The sequence below is a fragment of the Amblyomma mixtum genome, chromosome 5 (genome assembly GCF_055824585.1).
Source record: "Amblyomma mixtum isolate Tamu chromosome 5, ASM5582458v1, whole genome shotgun sequence".
Classification (NCBI taxonomy): Eukaryota; Metazoa; Arthropoda; class Arachnida; order Ixodida; family Ixodidae; genus Amblyomma; species Amblyomma mixtum.
In genome coordinates, this window is record NC_143016.1 from 146,827,159 (window position 1) to 146,840,659 (window position 13,501).

Consider the following 13,501-nt stretch of genomic DNA (forward strand, 5'->3'; position numbering starts at 1 on the left):
ATGGTTGTTCAAGTATACTCAACGCTGTATGGTTTGTACCTGCGCGGTAAATGACCCGACAGGCGCTAATTCTTGTATTTTATGCGTAGCATATTGCAATCACTCAGTTCAGCCCTTGGGCGCGGCCGGGCAGACAGCAAACCACGTGACGTGACGTCACGTTGTGACGCGACGTCACCAAACCACGTAACAAAAAGAAAAAAGAACAGAAAAAGAGCAAAAAAACGACGGCTGAGCATGGTGGCGGTTGCCACCGCCCCGTTTCAAAGGGGGCGCTCCTATCCATCCATCCATCCATCCATCCATCCATCCATCCATCCATCCATCCATCCATCCATCCATCCATCCATCCATCCATCCATCCATCCATCCATCCATCCATCCATACGTCACGGAGGAAAAGCTGCTGAGAAAATCGAGTGCCGCCAAGCAATACCTCGCGCAAAATGACCGCGCAATATGCAACGCATTCTTGGCTTAACCAAGCTAAGCCTGGGCATCTTTTATTTCAGACACTCATGGCATTCGCTGCCGTTGAACTGCCCAATGCAGGCCGCGTAGGCCATGACGTAGGGTATATACGTCTGGTCGTTGACGCCATCGAAGAGGTGCGCCCAGGGTCCCCGGGCGTACACTGCCACGTCCTCGCCTCCGTGGGGAGCTGACCATAAGGGAAATGCCGCTTGCTGGACGAAATCAATATCACCTGCATGGTAGCAATGCACGTTTGTTATTACGCGTGCCTTTGGTTACGCGCAAACGTAGCGGCGTTTGCGCTCGATGCCGGACCGCAACCTGCACCTTTCACGACCACAGCTTACAGATGGTTCCTATCGTTCGCAGCCACGCGCATGTCAAGCGCATTCCTCTACCTCGATGACCTGCACTTCTGAGCAGCTCCCAGCCTTTCAGCCATGGTATTTCATCCAGTATTCGTGAAACAGATGAGATTGCCCACTTCGGCGAAGAGTATGCAGAAGAGCCTCTCGTGGGACAGGAAACACATACATGTGCCATATCAGGTTTGATGAAATTATCACTCCTAGGCGCTCTCCTAGTTTACTTGATTCACGGCTGTATGCTGTATCATATAAGGAAATGCAAATGGGCTTTGCCTTCTGGGACAGTCATGAAAACGGATATTTCGATTTTGATTTTCAGTTGCAAGGCCTCACGCAAGCTGTCTACCGTTGCAAGAGGGTTCCGCAACGCCAATTGTTCATGGCTGTTAACAGCATTGTTTATGATGCTATTGTCATCATACATTAGACTAGTTGCATCAAGGCTGCTTCATTGTTGCCTTGCGGCACCCCGATAATACGTCGACTAGTATTTAAGAACGGTTTTCACGGTCGACAAACTGACGATTCCCTAGAAGACAGCATTTATTGACGTCGCAGTTGCCAAGATAGCCGTGAATTTTGTAAGTGACTTGGTTTTGCACACGCGGCCCAAGGCTTTCGAAAAATTTAAGTTAGGTCAGGTTGCCCACGGTTAATAATTGTGACGACAGGGTCATATATTGTTTCCACTAAATGTGCTGTATTTGACAAGCCTTCCTTAAATGCACGCTGGTTTGGGTTGCGGATATTGTTACTTTCAGCAATAGTTAATACATATTTAAGAATAATATACGTAAGTAACTTGCACGCCGTGAAGGCGCAAGAAACAGGACGCTAGTCTGGCAGGGTCGAACGATCACCTGATTTGAAAATCGGAACTACTATGGATATCTGCCATTCTTCGGCACCTCGGTATTTTTTAGGGGGTTTCTAAAAACTAGTTGTGAATGCATCGAAACTCACTCTGCATATCGTTTAGAAAAGCGTTGGGTAAGTTTTCGCGGATAATGGATTTGTTTTCATCAATAATAAACAATAATTAGAATATACCACGCTGTGTGAGGGTTAAATCTTCGAGTATAAAGTATAAATTGTCATTAAATGACAATTGTAGCAAGGTGCCGCAATCACCTAAAATAATCATTTAGTTCATATGCCTTATTTCAATTCAATTCAATTCATTTATTTTCAACTCGAGGTTGAAGGCCCCCAGGCGTAAAAGCTGTTCTACGACAGCTTGAAAGGTGCCTGGGGGCCCATACAAGGCAGCAGTGGTTACAAACTAAATTACAGTGTAAGTACACATCTTCAAACAATCATTCGAACAACTATACAGTACAATTATTAACAAAACAATCGTTGTTAATGAGAATTTCAGGTGATCGGCGTTCGGCCTCAATTCTTCCTGAACATCAGAAAACATAGCGGAATTGACATACAATACAAAGTTAGCATGATTATTGTACACAGGTTGTTTAGTGGGTTACAAAATACTGTCGCAGTTGTTTTTTATGTAGGTCTCATTCAATGTTGAATTGACCTTACTGTACACGGTTTTGTAGAACGTTTGTTGTTCTGGAAACACTGAGATTAAGCCCCGGAACAGTTATTTGAACAGAAGCATCGTAATTCTCCAGCACCGGCGCCTTAACAAACACAGCGCGGAATGCTTCACTTGCCGCGTTGCCTCATCAGAACCAGCGGGACAGGCGTCGTCACCACCGGCGCGAACCTTTTCAAACGGCGCACCATTAATGCCGAAAGCCCTCTGTGGCAAGTATCACCGTCACCACCCTTGTTTGTTTACAAGCGTTAAAACCGTTTATACGTTACAGGCGCTAAATGCTGCCAGAAATTTTGTGGAGACTTCTTAACATCACTTGTCAGAGCAATATAACGTAAATATGCTTTGCGTTCTTTATTAGTTTATCAGATTTTTTGACTTTTGACTACTCTTTTCACTAATCCTTTTCACTACCCTAATTTTGACTAATCCTCTCGCTATAGGGGCAGAGTGGGGCCGTTGTTGTAAGCTTCCTTATGTTTGAGATTTCGTGCTCGAACTAAATATTTTTTTCGAAATGTAAGGTAGATTTTTTCCGCCACTTTTACTTTGATGGAAACAAATTTGGTAAGCAGTACCGGGAAACGGCTTTTAATGACAACCGTTGTTCTCTGGCTGACACCGTTGGGTCAGCGAAGCGTTGGTAGAAGCTTTGAAATGCGCTATCAGAGTGATCTGTAAATCTGACGTCATCTGCTTGAGCCCAGTTAAAAATCTGAGTAGTTGAATTTTCTTGGCCTGCCGTTTCGAATAACGGTACTGAAGATCTTGTTTCACTGTGGTAATACATGCTACCTATGACTTCTAATCAATGGAACATCAACTAAGTGGGATGCTGTCGATTATGATTTTGGTCCAGGTCACTACGGATCGTACAGAGGACACATGTCTATTGCTCCAAACTCTACTTCTAACTGAAGCTGAAGGTGACATCAAGGAATGCTTCTGCTCTGATTTCATCAGTTAGGCCAATGTCGGAAGTATGCCATGCGATGCCTAGGGATTATAATTTTATTATGCTCGTAAATTGCAAAGTGCGGGGTTTAACTTCTCATAGCGACACGTGTACTTTGGGGGTCACCGTTGTGGAGGTCTCTGGATGAATTAGGCCATCTGGGGTTCTTTAACGCGCGCTTATTTTTTACAGTGCGTTCACACCTTTTGTGTTTCGCGTCCGTGGAAACGCATCCCCCGCGGCCAGCATTCTTACGCTTGTGTAGTTGCAGGCATGCAGTCAAATTGTGTGAGATGTTCACCGCGGCATTAGGAGGCGTTTACTTGATCATGACATAAATAGAAGAAGCTACGAGTTCACAAATTAGAACAAGTGGCTGCAAGGTAGGTGAATTTTTCTTTCAAATATGCAGCGAATTTTATGATGGGGGAAGCTAAGTATTTTATCGCTCTCAAGCAGCTTTGTTGGCTGCAGTGCTTTCGCTCAGGCAAACGTCGTCAAGAGAGGCAGAGCAGTGAACTGAGACCCAGGAATTTTTTGTCACTCAGAAGATGTACAATATTCTGGCCACGTTACTGTGCCGACGCCCACGATTAAAAAGCGCGATGTCTACAAGCTGACAATTGCAATCAGTCCACCATGCAAACTTAAGCATAAAACAAAAGTAGCAACATTGTTTCGCGTATTCGTGGTATTTATTTCCGCACACTGCCTGCTTCGTTAACACCGCGTGCGCGCATTGGAAGGAGCGGGAGGAAACCGTCTGGCTTCCATCTGTTCTGACCAAGTGCGCAGATCACAACATGGCCGTTAAGTTTAAACATCGGACGTGCTGTGTCCAAGATTTTCATTGCGGGCTTTTAGTCCGACGTTTCACAGCAGGAAGAAGAGAACGCGTTATCTTAGCTCGAGAAGAAAACTTACTTGTTTCCTCCTCTGTCATATTGGTCAGGGTTCTGGCGCCTTGTGGTCCCACGCCGTAGGAAATCACTGTATACTGAACTGGCGTCTTGCTCGTTGTCTTTCCCGCAAAACCTGAAGGACAGAAAAATATTTTGTGAGCGCGCCGGTGCACTCCGTTAAGATAAGTGCGCATGGTCGCATTCAGAGCGCAAACACAATACACACATTATTTAAGCACACACTGCAGGAGTCAAATGGCGCCCCACTTCAAGAGGGAACATAAAAGTGAAGAGGAATATAGAATGCGGGGTTTTATGCGGAAGATAGCTTTTATTTGTTTATTTATTTATTTATTATCTTCAAGAAACCCTTAAGGCCCTCACTACCAGAGTGTTACATAGAGGAGGGGGAGGGTGGCACGCACACATGACCGGGAATAACTAACTTGAAAAACTGAAAAATGTACAAAACTATAAAAGCGCAATAAATGAAACGGTAACAAGTATCAAAATGTGGTGCAACAGCAACACATAAAATAAATATAATGGCAACATAACGAAAAATAAAAGTCAAACGCACTACGGAGAACAGAACAGAACTAGAAGAAAAACTACACGTCGCTCTCTTAAAAGCTATGTAATAATGCCAGATTGAATTCAGTTGCGATTGTAGAAGGCAGCCTGTTCCTGTCACTAATGGTTTCGGGAAGGAACAAAAGCAACCGTGCTCAGCGGTAGTTTAAGATCATAATCATCACTTTCGTCCGCGCTCAGTTTAAAGCTGACCATGAACTTACGAGATAAGGCGCAGAAATCACCTACTACCATCTCGAATAACGCTGAAGCAGCTGCGCCCAGTCGCAATATTTTCAGATGAATCTGGTTTCAAATAAATCTGGCGAACTTCCGTTGGTATATTCTGCAATAAATCAATTGGTTTGGAAATGCCCCCGAACTGGAGTTTCCTTCAAGCTGTCTTCTCCTTTTTACGAAGTTTGCGATGCACTTGCAGATATTACTTTCTAGTTAATCTCCAGTACTACAAGGTTTCAGGATAGGTGAGCATCGTATCCTTTTCCGTTGCTGTCGGTCTGTTTAGAGGAGAGCTTCAGCTCACCCGGCTAGTGACTATTCGGGCAAGCTCGTGTGCTCCTCCATTCCCTCTTAGCGCTTGGTGATGTGCGGTTGTCCAGACCAGCGAAATAGGCTGATCGACCCCTTTTCCCGTTTGCAGAATTCTAGCCGCTTGTGCAGAGACTCTGCCGCTGCTGAAATTGTGTACAGCACTCTTTGAGCCACTAATAATCCTCTTCTGAACTGCCGCAAGAGCTATCGCAACCTCCTCTGCCGCGAAAATAGATCCACCCCTGAGAGTACAGCACGCTTTGCTGCTCGTGTCTTCTTCGGCCACCCTTACCGTCGTGACCGTCCGGTACCAGTATTCGGTAGTGTCCATACAGATGACTTTTAGCAATTCCGAAGAAAGAGTGCTTAAATTTTGAATTCTGCAGTTTTGTTCGATTGGTGAGAGTATGAAGGCATGCGTGGTGTAAAGGTTAAGCCTGATACAGTCTCGACGACTGCATCAGGTTTAAATAAAAAGGAAAAGCATTTATTTGCATCTGCTTTACGAGAACATATTTTTTCGAATGCGCTATATGTATGATTATTTCTGCTCTTAGCCCGACGTGTCGAAATCCAAACCGAAGCATTTCGATGGCCTCCACCGGCTCGCCGACGAACAAGTTACGATGTTTGGAGTGTACAACTCGTGCCAGCAATCTTTTCGCGAAATTGTGACGTATGCTATCAGAGATTGTCTTAATCTTCGTTTCGAGCCCTGGCACAGTGCAAGTGCTGAGCTCGGTAGCTGCTAAGACGACAATGCTTCGGAATCAGCTTAGCTAGCTGCAGGGAGTTTAAACGTCCAAAGTGCCTCACCGAAAATGTTAGTTCCCCGAGGCGGATGTCCAGCAATAGTCATCGTGTGAGAGTGGTCCGCAGTTACCACTATAAGGGTCTCGTTGTCTGGTAGGGTACTGGTCGTTCTGTTCACAGCTTCTTCAAACTCCATTGTCTCCTGCATCGCAAGCTTGGCACGGTTAGCGTGGTGGGCGTGGTCAATCCGGCCTCCTGTGAATATAATAAAGCAGTAAAAACTTCCAAATTAAGTAAGCTTATTCAGTTTCATACAAACGTTTCATTCATACAAAGAAGCTCAGGTTACACCATGGCTAACATGATGTTGCACTTTTCTCATGCGCAATGTAATTTTGAAACAAGTCCGCCATATAGCTATGTGCTTCAACGTTTGCTCACCTGCCATCAGGGTCTAACGAAGCGCGAACACAAAAACGCTAACTTTTCTCGAGAGAAAGTGCAGGTAGGCTGCATCTAGTTTTCCGTTCAAGAAGAACAGCGCGAAAAGACAAGGACCAAACGAAGATATACAAAGACAAGCGCAGCAGGTTACCATATGTAACTATTCTCACACTTCATCGGCCCACTCTACACCAATTGCTGCTCTTTTTACTAAAATAGTGCGAGTGTATCGAATGACCTAGCTCCTTACGATTTTACTTGAGGAAACGTTGCAATTGCATGCCTTAGACCAAAGCCAAGTGTCTTCATGGACCGAATAAATTCTTCACCACCTGCTTAGAAAAGAAAAAATATATGCAGCTGAGCTAGATGAACCTCTGTTCAGGGTTAATTCTACCTACTGGGGCATTTGGAAGGACTTTTCTACGCTGCTTACTGCAGTATTCAGTAAAACGTAACGCTGCAAGTTGATCTAGGATAAGTCTAACTTTTCGTGGAGCAAAGCAACATTCGTCGAGTAAAATAGTTCTGGAATTGTCTTTGTAATATACCTATAACTCATCAGGTCATTCTAGTCATTTTACGAAGACACTTGTCCCACCTTTTATAGCTGTTAGCCTTTGGGAATATGGGATCGGTTGCCCAAGTAGGCTTTTGAAGAGCAGTGTGTGTTCCGTTCTTCATGTCACACGCAGGTTTTATAGTTATTCTGGAGCAAGGCAACATAGTTATTCTGATAAGGCTACTTATAGATGTTTTTGTGAGCGCGCTACGTACTGCTCTACGAAGAGGTAGCCGCAGCGCTGCCACCGACAGCCGGCGAGAATGGGCGGCAACGGGCGCATGCGCGGAAAGAACAGCCGTCCGTCCTTGCTGCGCCTGCGCCTCCGCAGCCGATTCCCTCAGGGTCTCGGCGGCAGCAGTTCGCGACGCCCGGAGACCACGCGCTCCCGTGTTCCCTTTTATACTGCCGCTACATGTACAATCGGTGTCAAGAAGGACAGGGCACATCAATTAAAAAAAAAAACCTTCGATACCAATATCTGATGCTCTCAAAAGTTTTATTTTCGACACCGATACAAGATGCAGATAAGAAATTCATTTCTTAAACTTTTACTCGGCACTGTAGAGTTGATACTTTTTTACATCACTGAAATTGCCACTATTATTAAAGGTGATAATATGATTAGCCAAGCTAAGAAGTTTCTCCGTGAATTCTGGAATGTTTGTGTATTCCATACAGCACATTGGTTTAGAAATAATGTCAGCGAATCTGGCTGCACAGATTTCTTTAACCTCCATTGTCAGCACCGCTAGTTTCGTTAGAACTCTAGCTAGCCATGATGACGGTGAAACGATTCCTCCCAGAAGTAGCCGAGCGAAATCTTTTTTTTTCGAGCTAATATTCTTCATGCGAACTGTTCTGTGATCACTTGACTTCATACGGATATACTTGAAACTTTTTCTTATGCTTTTCGTTTGTTACTGCAGTGCAATGTAGATTTTATAGGTAAAATCTAATAGTTATTTCTCCAGCACTGTGTTTAACGAGCTTTTGAAGTTAATTGAACATTATGAGTTGAAAACTAGAACGAAAAGTACATAAAATAAAACAGCTGAAAGTTTTTATTAGGCAAAACATATCTCGCTAATCTCTGTTATTAGATGTTACTCTTATTTAATGGCATTGAGTAACAGTATTTGCTCGAACCGTCGGTCCGGAGGAGCGCCACGATGCGGCCATACTTAAGCGAAGTAAATGAAAAAAGAAGCCTTTCTACAGAAACAGACGAGCAAGCTGCGTGTCGTATTTTATGAAGGTGCCTTTTATCAACGGATAATAGCAAAGCATATAGCCACGCCGACTCGAGGATCCTGGCGGAAAAGCTAAGAAACTAAAGTTTCACTGGCGCCTCTTGACAACCATGGCTTTTTTGTTGTGGCTGCTTCTGCGAACGAAAAGAGTGCGCCAGCTGGTGCATTTTGCGCTGGCGGCGTTGATGACCCCATTGACCCGCGCATGGAAGAGTGCGTTACCCTCATCGTGCCGACAATTTAAACAAGAAATGTTCATTAAGCTCCTGAGCATGACCGTGAGTTCGTTTTTGCTGGCAACCAGCGCGGCCTGAAATAGGGATGAAGGAGTATTGTTTCTTCCACAACAATGAGCCTTTATCCTTTTCCCTTCTATCACTGAATGTGCAGGATCGCATTGTATACGTCATCTGACTGCCAAACAACGAACGTAGGAAAAAAGAAGACTGACTAGGCTAGTGGTATTCTAATTGCACTCCATCTTTTCTTTTTTTTCAGTGTCCTATCGCCTGAATGAGCGGCGCCGGCCCAAAGTTAACTCACAGCAGCCTCCGTACCCAATAGTTGTGGACAAAAGCATTTTCAATGCGAAAGGGTTTATGAACGCCATATTTTCAAATATTGTAAGATTTCGCTATAACGATTAATATATCCGCAGATCTCCCGACTGCAGGCCTGTACTTTTTGCTATTGATGTTTTTGCCACCGCCAGAAACGTTGCCCATTGTTTTTCTATGACAGTCTTAACTGCTCGATGCCAGCGATGGGAAACCATCAAAAGAAAGATATTGGTGCCCGTCGGAAGAATGGACCATTGCCTAAAACATTTAAATAACAGTACCTTAGAATATTTGAATATTCAAAACTTTTGTCCAGGAGTGCTGGACATGAATGTCCTGCACACCTTTTTTTCAGTATAGAGTATCGATAAAACACACGGTACACTAAAATTGTATTTTCGATACTGATACTTCTATACTATCATTTTTGTGCAAAGGACGCCTACTACCGACACACAAAATGTATCTAAAGATAGTATCGAAGATCCATGCATCTTCGATACTGCTCATGCCTGCTGACAGGAGTGCCCAGGGCGCCAGAGCGTCCTAAAAACAATGTATCGCGGGCGGCGCGATACTTGGATAACGCCGTGTCCAATCCTGCTAGAAGGAGCTTTCGTCTGAAAATGCCCCCAGAAAAATGTTCCAATTCTCTTGCTTGATATGCAAAGCAATGATCCAGCTGCGTGTGGCGTCGAGCTTCTGGGGAAATTCAAACAGAAATGCAGGTTCCCGCTGCCTTATCGAAATGGGAGCATGCGCCCGGAAGCGCGCCTGCTTGTCGACTAATCGTGTGGGCTGCTTCTGGTACGAACCCCAAGGGAGGCATAACAGACGTCTGAGACGAGCACCCCGTAACGTGCGAAATGGATGCGTCATTCTACCATTTTATTAGGCGGCTCTATTGACGAGGCGATGCATTTGATACAGTGACTTCATGTCCTCGGCACTTCTGTCCCCGATAGTACAGTGGTGAGCATTATGAGAAGGAACAAAGTTTTAGCATGCATTGATGAATTACCCCCTCATTATGCCTGACAAGCACAGCTCTTGTGTTCTAACTAGTTATCCTCTCGACCTATAACATCGAAGAGTCCTCCTCAAATTTAATGAAGAACAGCCGAATGATGCACAATTTTGTGCAAGAGTGATTGTGCTCACTGGTATTGCTCACCACATTACATGTTTATGAATGCGAAGCACTTCCTTTGTCACATATTCTATGCCCCTCAGAGCTCTTTACAGTGCAATGAAGAAACGCAATATCCTTCAGGAAAGGTGAACCATTAATCGCAAACTGGTTGCCAATACGCGATGACTAGAAATTAAATTATTACAAACCTTCAGCTAAAAGGACAAAACCTCTGGGGTTCCGCGAGAGTATTTCAACTGCAACTTGCACCATCTCCGTAAGGTTCGGTTTGGTAGTGCCAGGACCGCTTCGGTTTATCCAGTAAGGCATGTGGTCATTGTCGAAGAGTCCTGAAAAAGAACGACAACCTCACAAATTCCACTTTGAAGAGTACGTTTAGAAAGCCGTAAAAAGGAGAATTCAAGTCGGCACAATTAGCCTTAAGGTCGTCATTAGAATAAACATTGCTAAATGAATTAAGGCGCCATTTCTGGCAGAAACTATGCTATCGCCTGAAACAAATTAAAACCATGAAAAGCTGTGAGCGTGGCTTGTGGTGTAAAAATGAGCTCACTTCTGCTTTTACGGCACACCACATTTGTGAATGAAGCGAAGAAGGAAGAAGAAGGCATATGAATGAATTAAATGTTTTGACCACGATACACACTACGCACCCAAGCTAAGTACAAATGCCTGCGAAAGAGACAGAAAGTTGCCTAAGTACAACAGCACTGCAAGTTACCACAGAAGCGAACCAGTATTTATGTGTGTGACACACCAAAAGACAATCGTGGGTTTTTTCCTCGCCGAAATGCATCTTGGCTTCTTATGACATTGTTCGCTGTCGAAAGTCATGTATGAAGTGAAAAAAGAGAGATCACCACGCCATAAATTAAGTAGTCAGCAAAAATTGAGATTGCCCACGAGCCCAAACCGGCCCGATATGAACCCACGTCGGTTCAACCTTGGGTAGAAATGTTGACATGTATAGCGCCTTCATAAAATACGTTTGCTCTTTGTAAGCTCTGTGTGTAATATTTCGGGGTATATTTGTTGGAGCTTTCAGGTCGATTGCTCAGTGACAAGGCAATGGCGCTAATTCACTGTACTTGCTGCAACTTTTCCACTTTCGTATTGTCAAGCAGGTATCGCTGTGGCTCCAGTGTCCCTTCTGTATTTCAACAGAGAATTATTATTATAGATTATTTCTTTTTTTCCTGTTTCGACAGTTTACAGTAGGCCGCAAACTTATGTTCTGCACTGCCCTCTCAAATATGAGGAACGACGGTGCGACTCTCGGAAGTGATTCAAGGCGCGTCTAGTGAATGCACAGATGTCTAAGAAACGTATGTACTGAAGCGTGCGTGAATAATTTAGTCATGAGCGTGTAACTTACAGATGTCCCAATTAAGCAAGAAGCGAAGTACGTTTCGGGTGAATTTCCTTCGTGCATGGCCTGCAGTCGTAGCGCCATCATGAGGCACCCACTGAAACCTAAGCACGCAACGTACGGCGATGGTCCGGCCGATGGCACGCGTCTATTGAATGCGCAGATGTCTTATAAACGTATCTTCGAGTTATGTACTGAGGCGTGCGTGAATAATATAAATATGAGCGTGTAAACTACATGTGTTGCGAACGATCTTTCGCTCCAACTAACCAGGTTCAACCGAGTGGAACCACAGCCGAATTTTTCTAAGCTAATTTGGAAGTCGACAAGTTTGCTCCATTTCTCACGCGAATAGTTGCACAACCTACTTTAAAAACTTGAGGGCCTTCTTAACCACATTCTTGGAAGTGTTTGCGAGAGCACTTAATCTAATTTTATCTAATTTGTAATAAGGGTGTAATGGTGTAATGGTCTTATGATTTTTCTGCCAAAACTCTTGATGGAACCGATTTCATTGTTCTTATAAGATTTGCACAATTCATCACCTTCTAGTATATTCGAGTACATTCTATTTGATTATCATGTAGGATTATACAAATCTGGCACACTGATCCACCTTAATTCATTTTCTGGGGTAGTTGTACCTGCAAAATTTTGAGTGCTTAGAAATTTTTGCCGGTGCGCCAATTTTCATATTTTTGGGGTCCTCGCCTTTTCAACTCTGACGGTGCCTTATGTTTGGCCGACTGATGGTCACGTGGTTTTGATGGCGTCATGACCCTCTCAGTCGCAGTTATAGATTAGTGATCTGGCGGCGACGGCCACAGTGGTGTGTCTGCGGCGGATGCCCTCCTGTAAAGATCTGCTGTAACCGGTACGCTAACGGGCAATAGGTAACGACCTAGGCACTGATGGTTAAGGCCGACCATGGCTGGCAAGTCCGAATAAATTAACGTCAAGTTGCACAACACTCAGTAGCCTTTCAATCAGCAAGATAGAAGGATATGTAGAAAATGGGAAGACATTTCCTAGTGCACGTAGGCATCAGGATGTTTCTTTGTCGGACCACTTACTTTGGGCCTCAGTAAGGAAACCAGAATCTGAGTGCGTAATAAAGGAGCATTTATAACGCTCTGTTTTTGCTTGGTTACTGATTATGGCAAGCTAAGCAAAGCTGCAAGCCTCCAGTGCCCTTAATGCCTGACAAACCCTACGCAACCACAACCAAATTAAAACTGTTTTTTTTTTCGCATAGGAACCGTGCCTACGAATTGCCGGAGAAAGGACGCTACAGGCTATGACTGGCGGTTCGGCAGCTCTCATGACGATATTTCTTTTTACACCATAAATGCGATTGCAGTATTGAAGTTTTACTAACCAATAATCATGAAATTAAAATTCCTATCAACCATTCAACGCAGTGCGTAAATCAAAAAGAGCATTCTGAAGCTAAGTTACATCGGTGATATGTTGAGCAAACTGACCCAGATGACTTTCTCGCAGAACCTCCTCACATGTCTCTACTAAAGCTACGAGTGGAGTGCGTAACATAGCGTCAATTTACCTAGTAGATACTCAGTTGAACTGGTGTTCACTTCTAGAAGCCCAGTTCTATTCCAGACGTAAACAGCACTTGAATTTTCCTTCAGTTCTTGCCACTTCCGAATCAGGTTCTCTTTGTCGCTTCTGGCGCCAAGCTTTCCTTCTTCGTCACATTCTTCCTTGCTTAAGAAAACTTTCCGACCTCCACCCATGATGACCTGAAATGTTAAATTGTAAATGAAGTTAGAACAACAGCATTAAGATCCCCTTTTCTGTGTCTGTATACACATACCTGTTTTATAAGAGCGATAAATCTGATGGGCTGCTTGGCACATTCACGCAAACTCGTGCGAGTGCGTACGTGGAGTACTAAGTTGTCAGACTCCCAACATGCAAGCCATGGCCGTAGTTGCGTGTAGTTCAATAATGGTAGAACTACAATGCTACCGTACATCCGCATGCTATAGAAACGTATTG

General features: G+C 44.2%; 1 protein-coding gene across 1 annotated transcript in view; it reads right to left on the bottom strand.

Moving 5' to 3' along the window:
- Positions 1–450: 450 nt before the first annotated feature.
- The window catches only part of LOC149344024 (alkaline phosphatase-like), a 30,516-nt gene continuing 17,465 nt past the window's right edge, over positions 451–13,501 (bottom strand). Inside the window, exons 4-8 of the mRNA XM_089542539.1 lie at positions 13,047–13,242; positions 10,302–10,442; positions 6,205–6,396; positions 4,286–4,396; positions 451–706 (exon numbers count right to left, since the gene is read on the bottom strand). Of these exons, the coding sequence (XP_089398665.1) occupies positions 504–706; positions 4,286–4,396; positions 6,205–6,396; positions 10,302–10,442; positions 13,047–13,242 (843 nt within the window). The 3' untranslated portion in view covers positions 451–503. The remainder of the gene's footprint in view (positions 707–4,285; positions 4,397–6,204; positions 6,397–10,301; positions 10,443–13,046; positions 13,243–13,501) is intronic.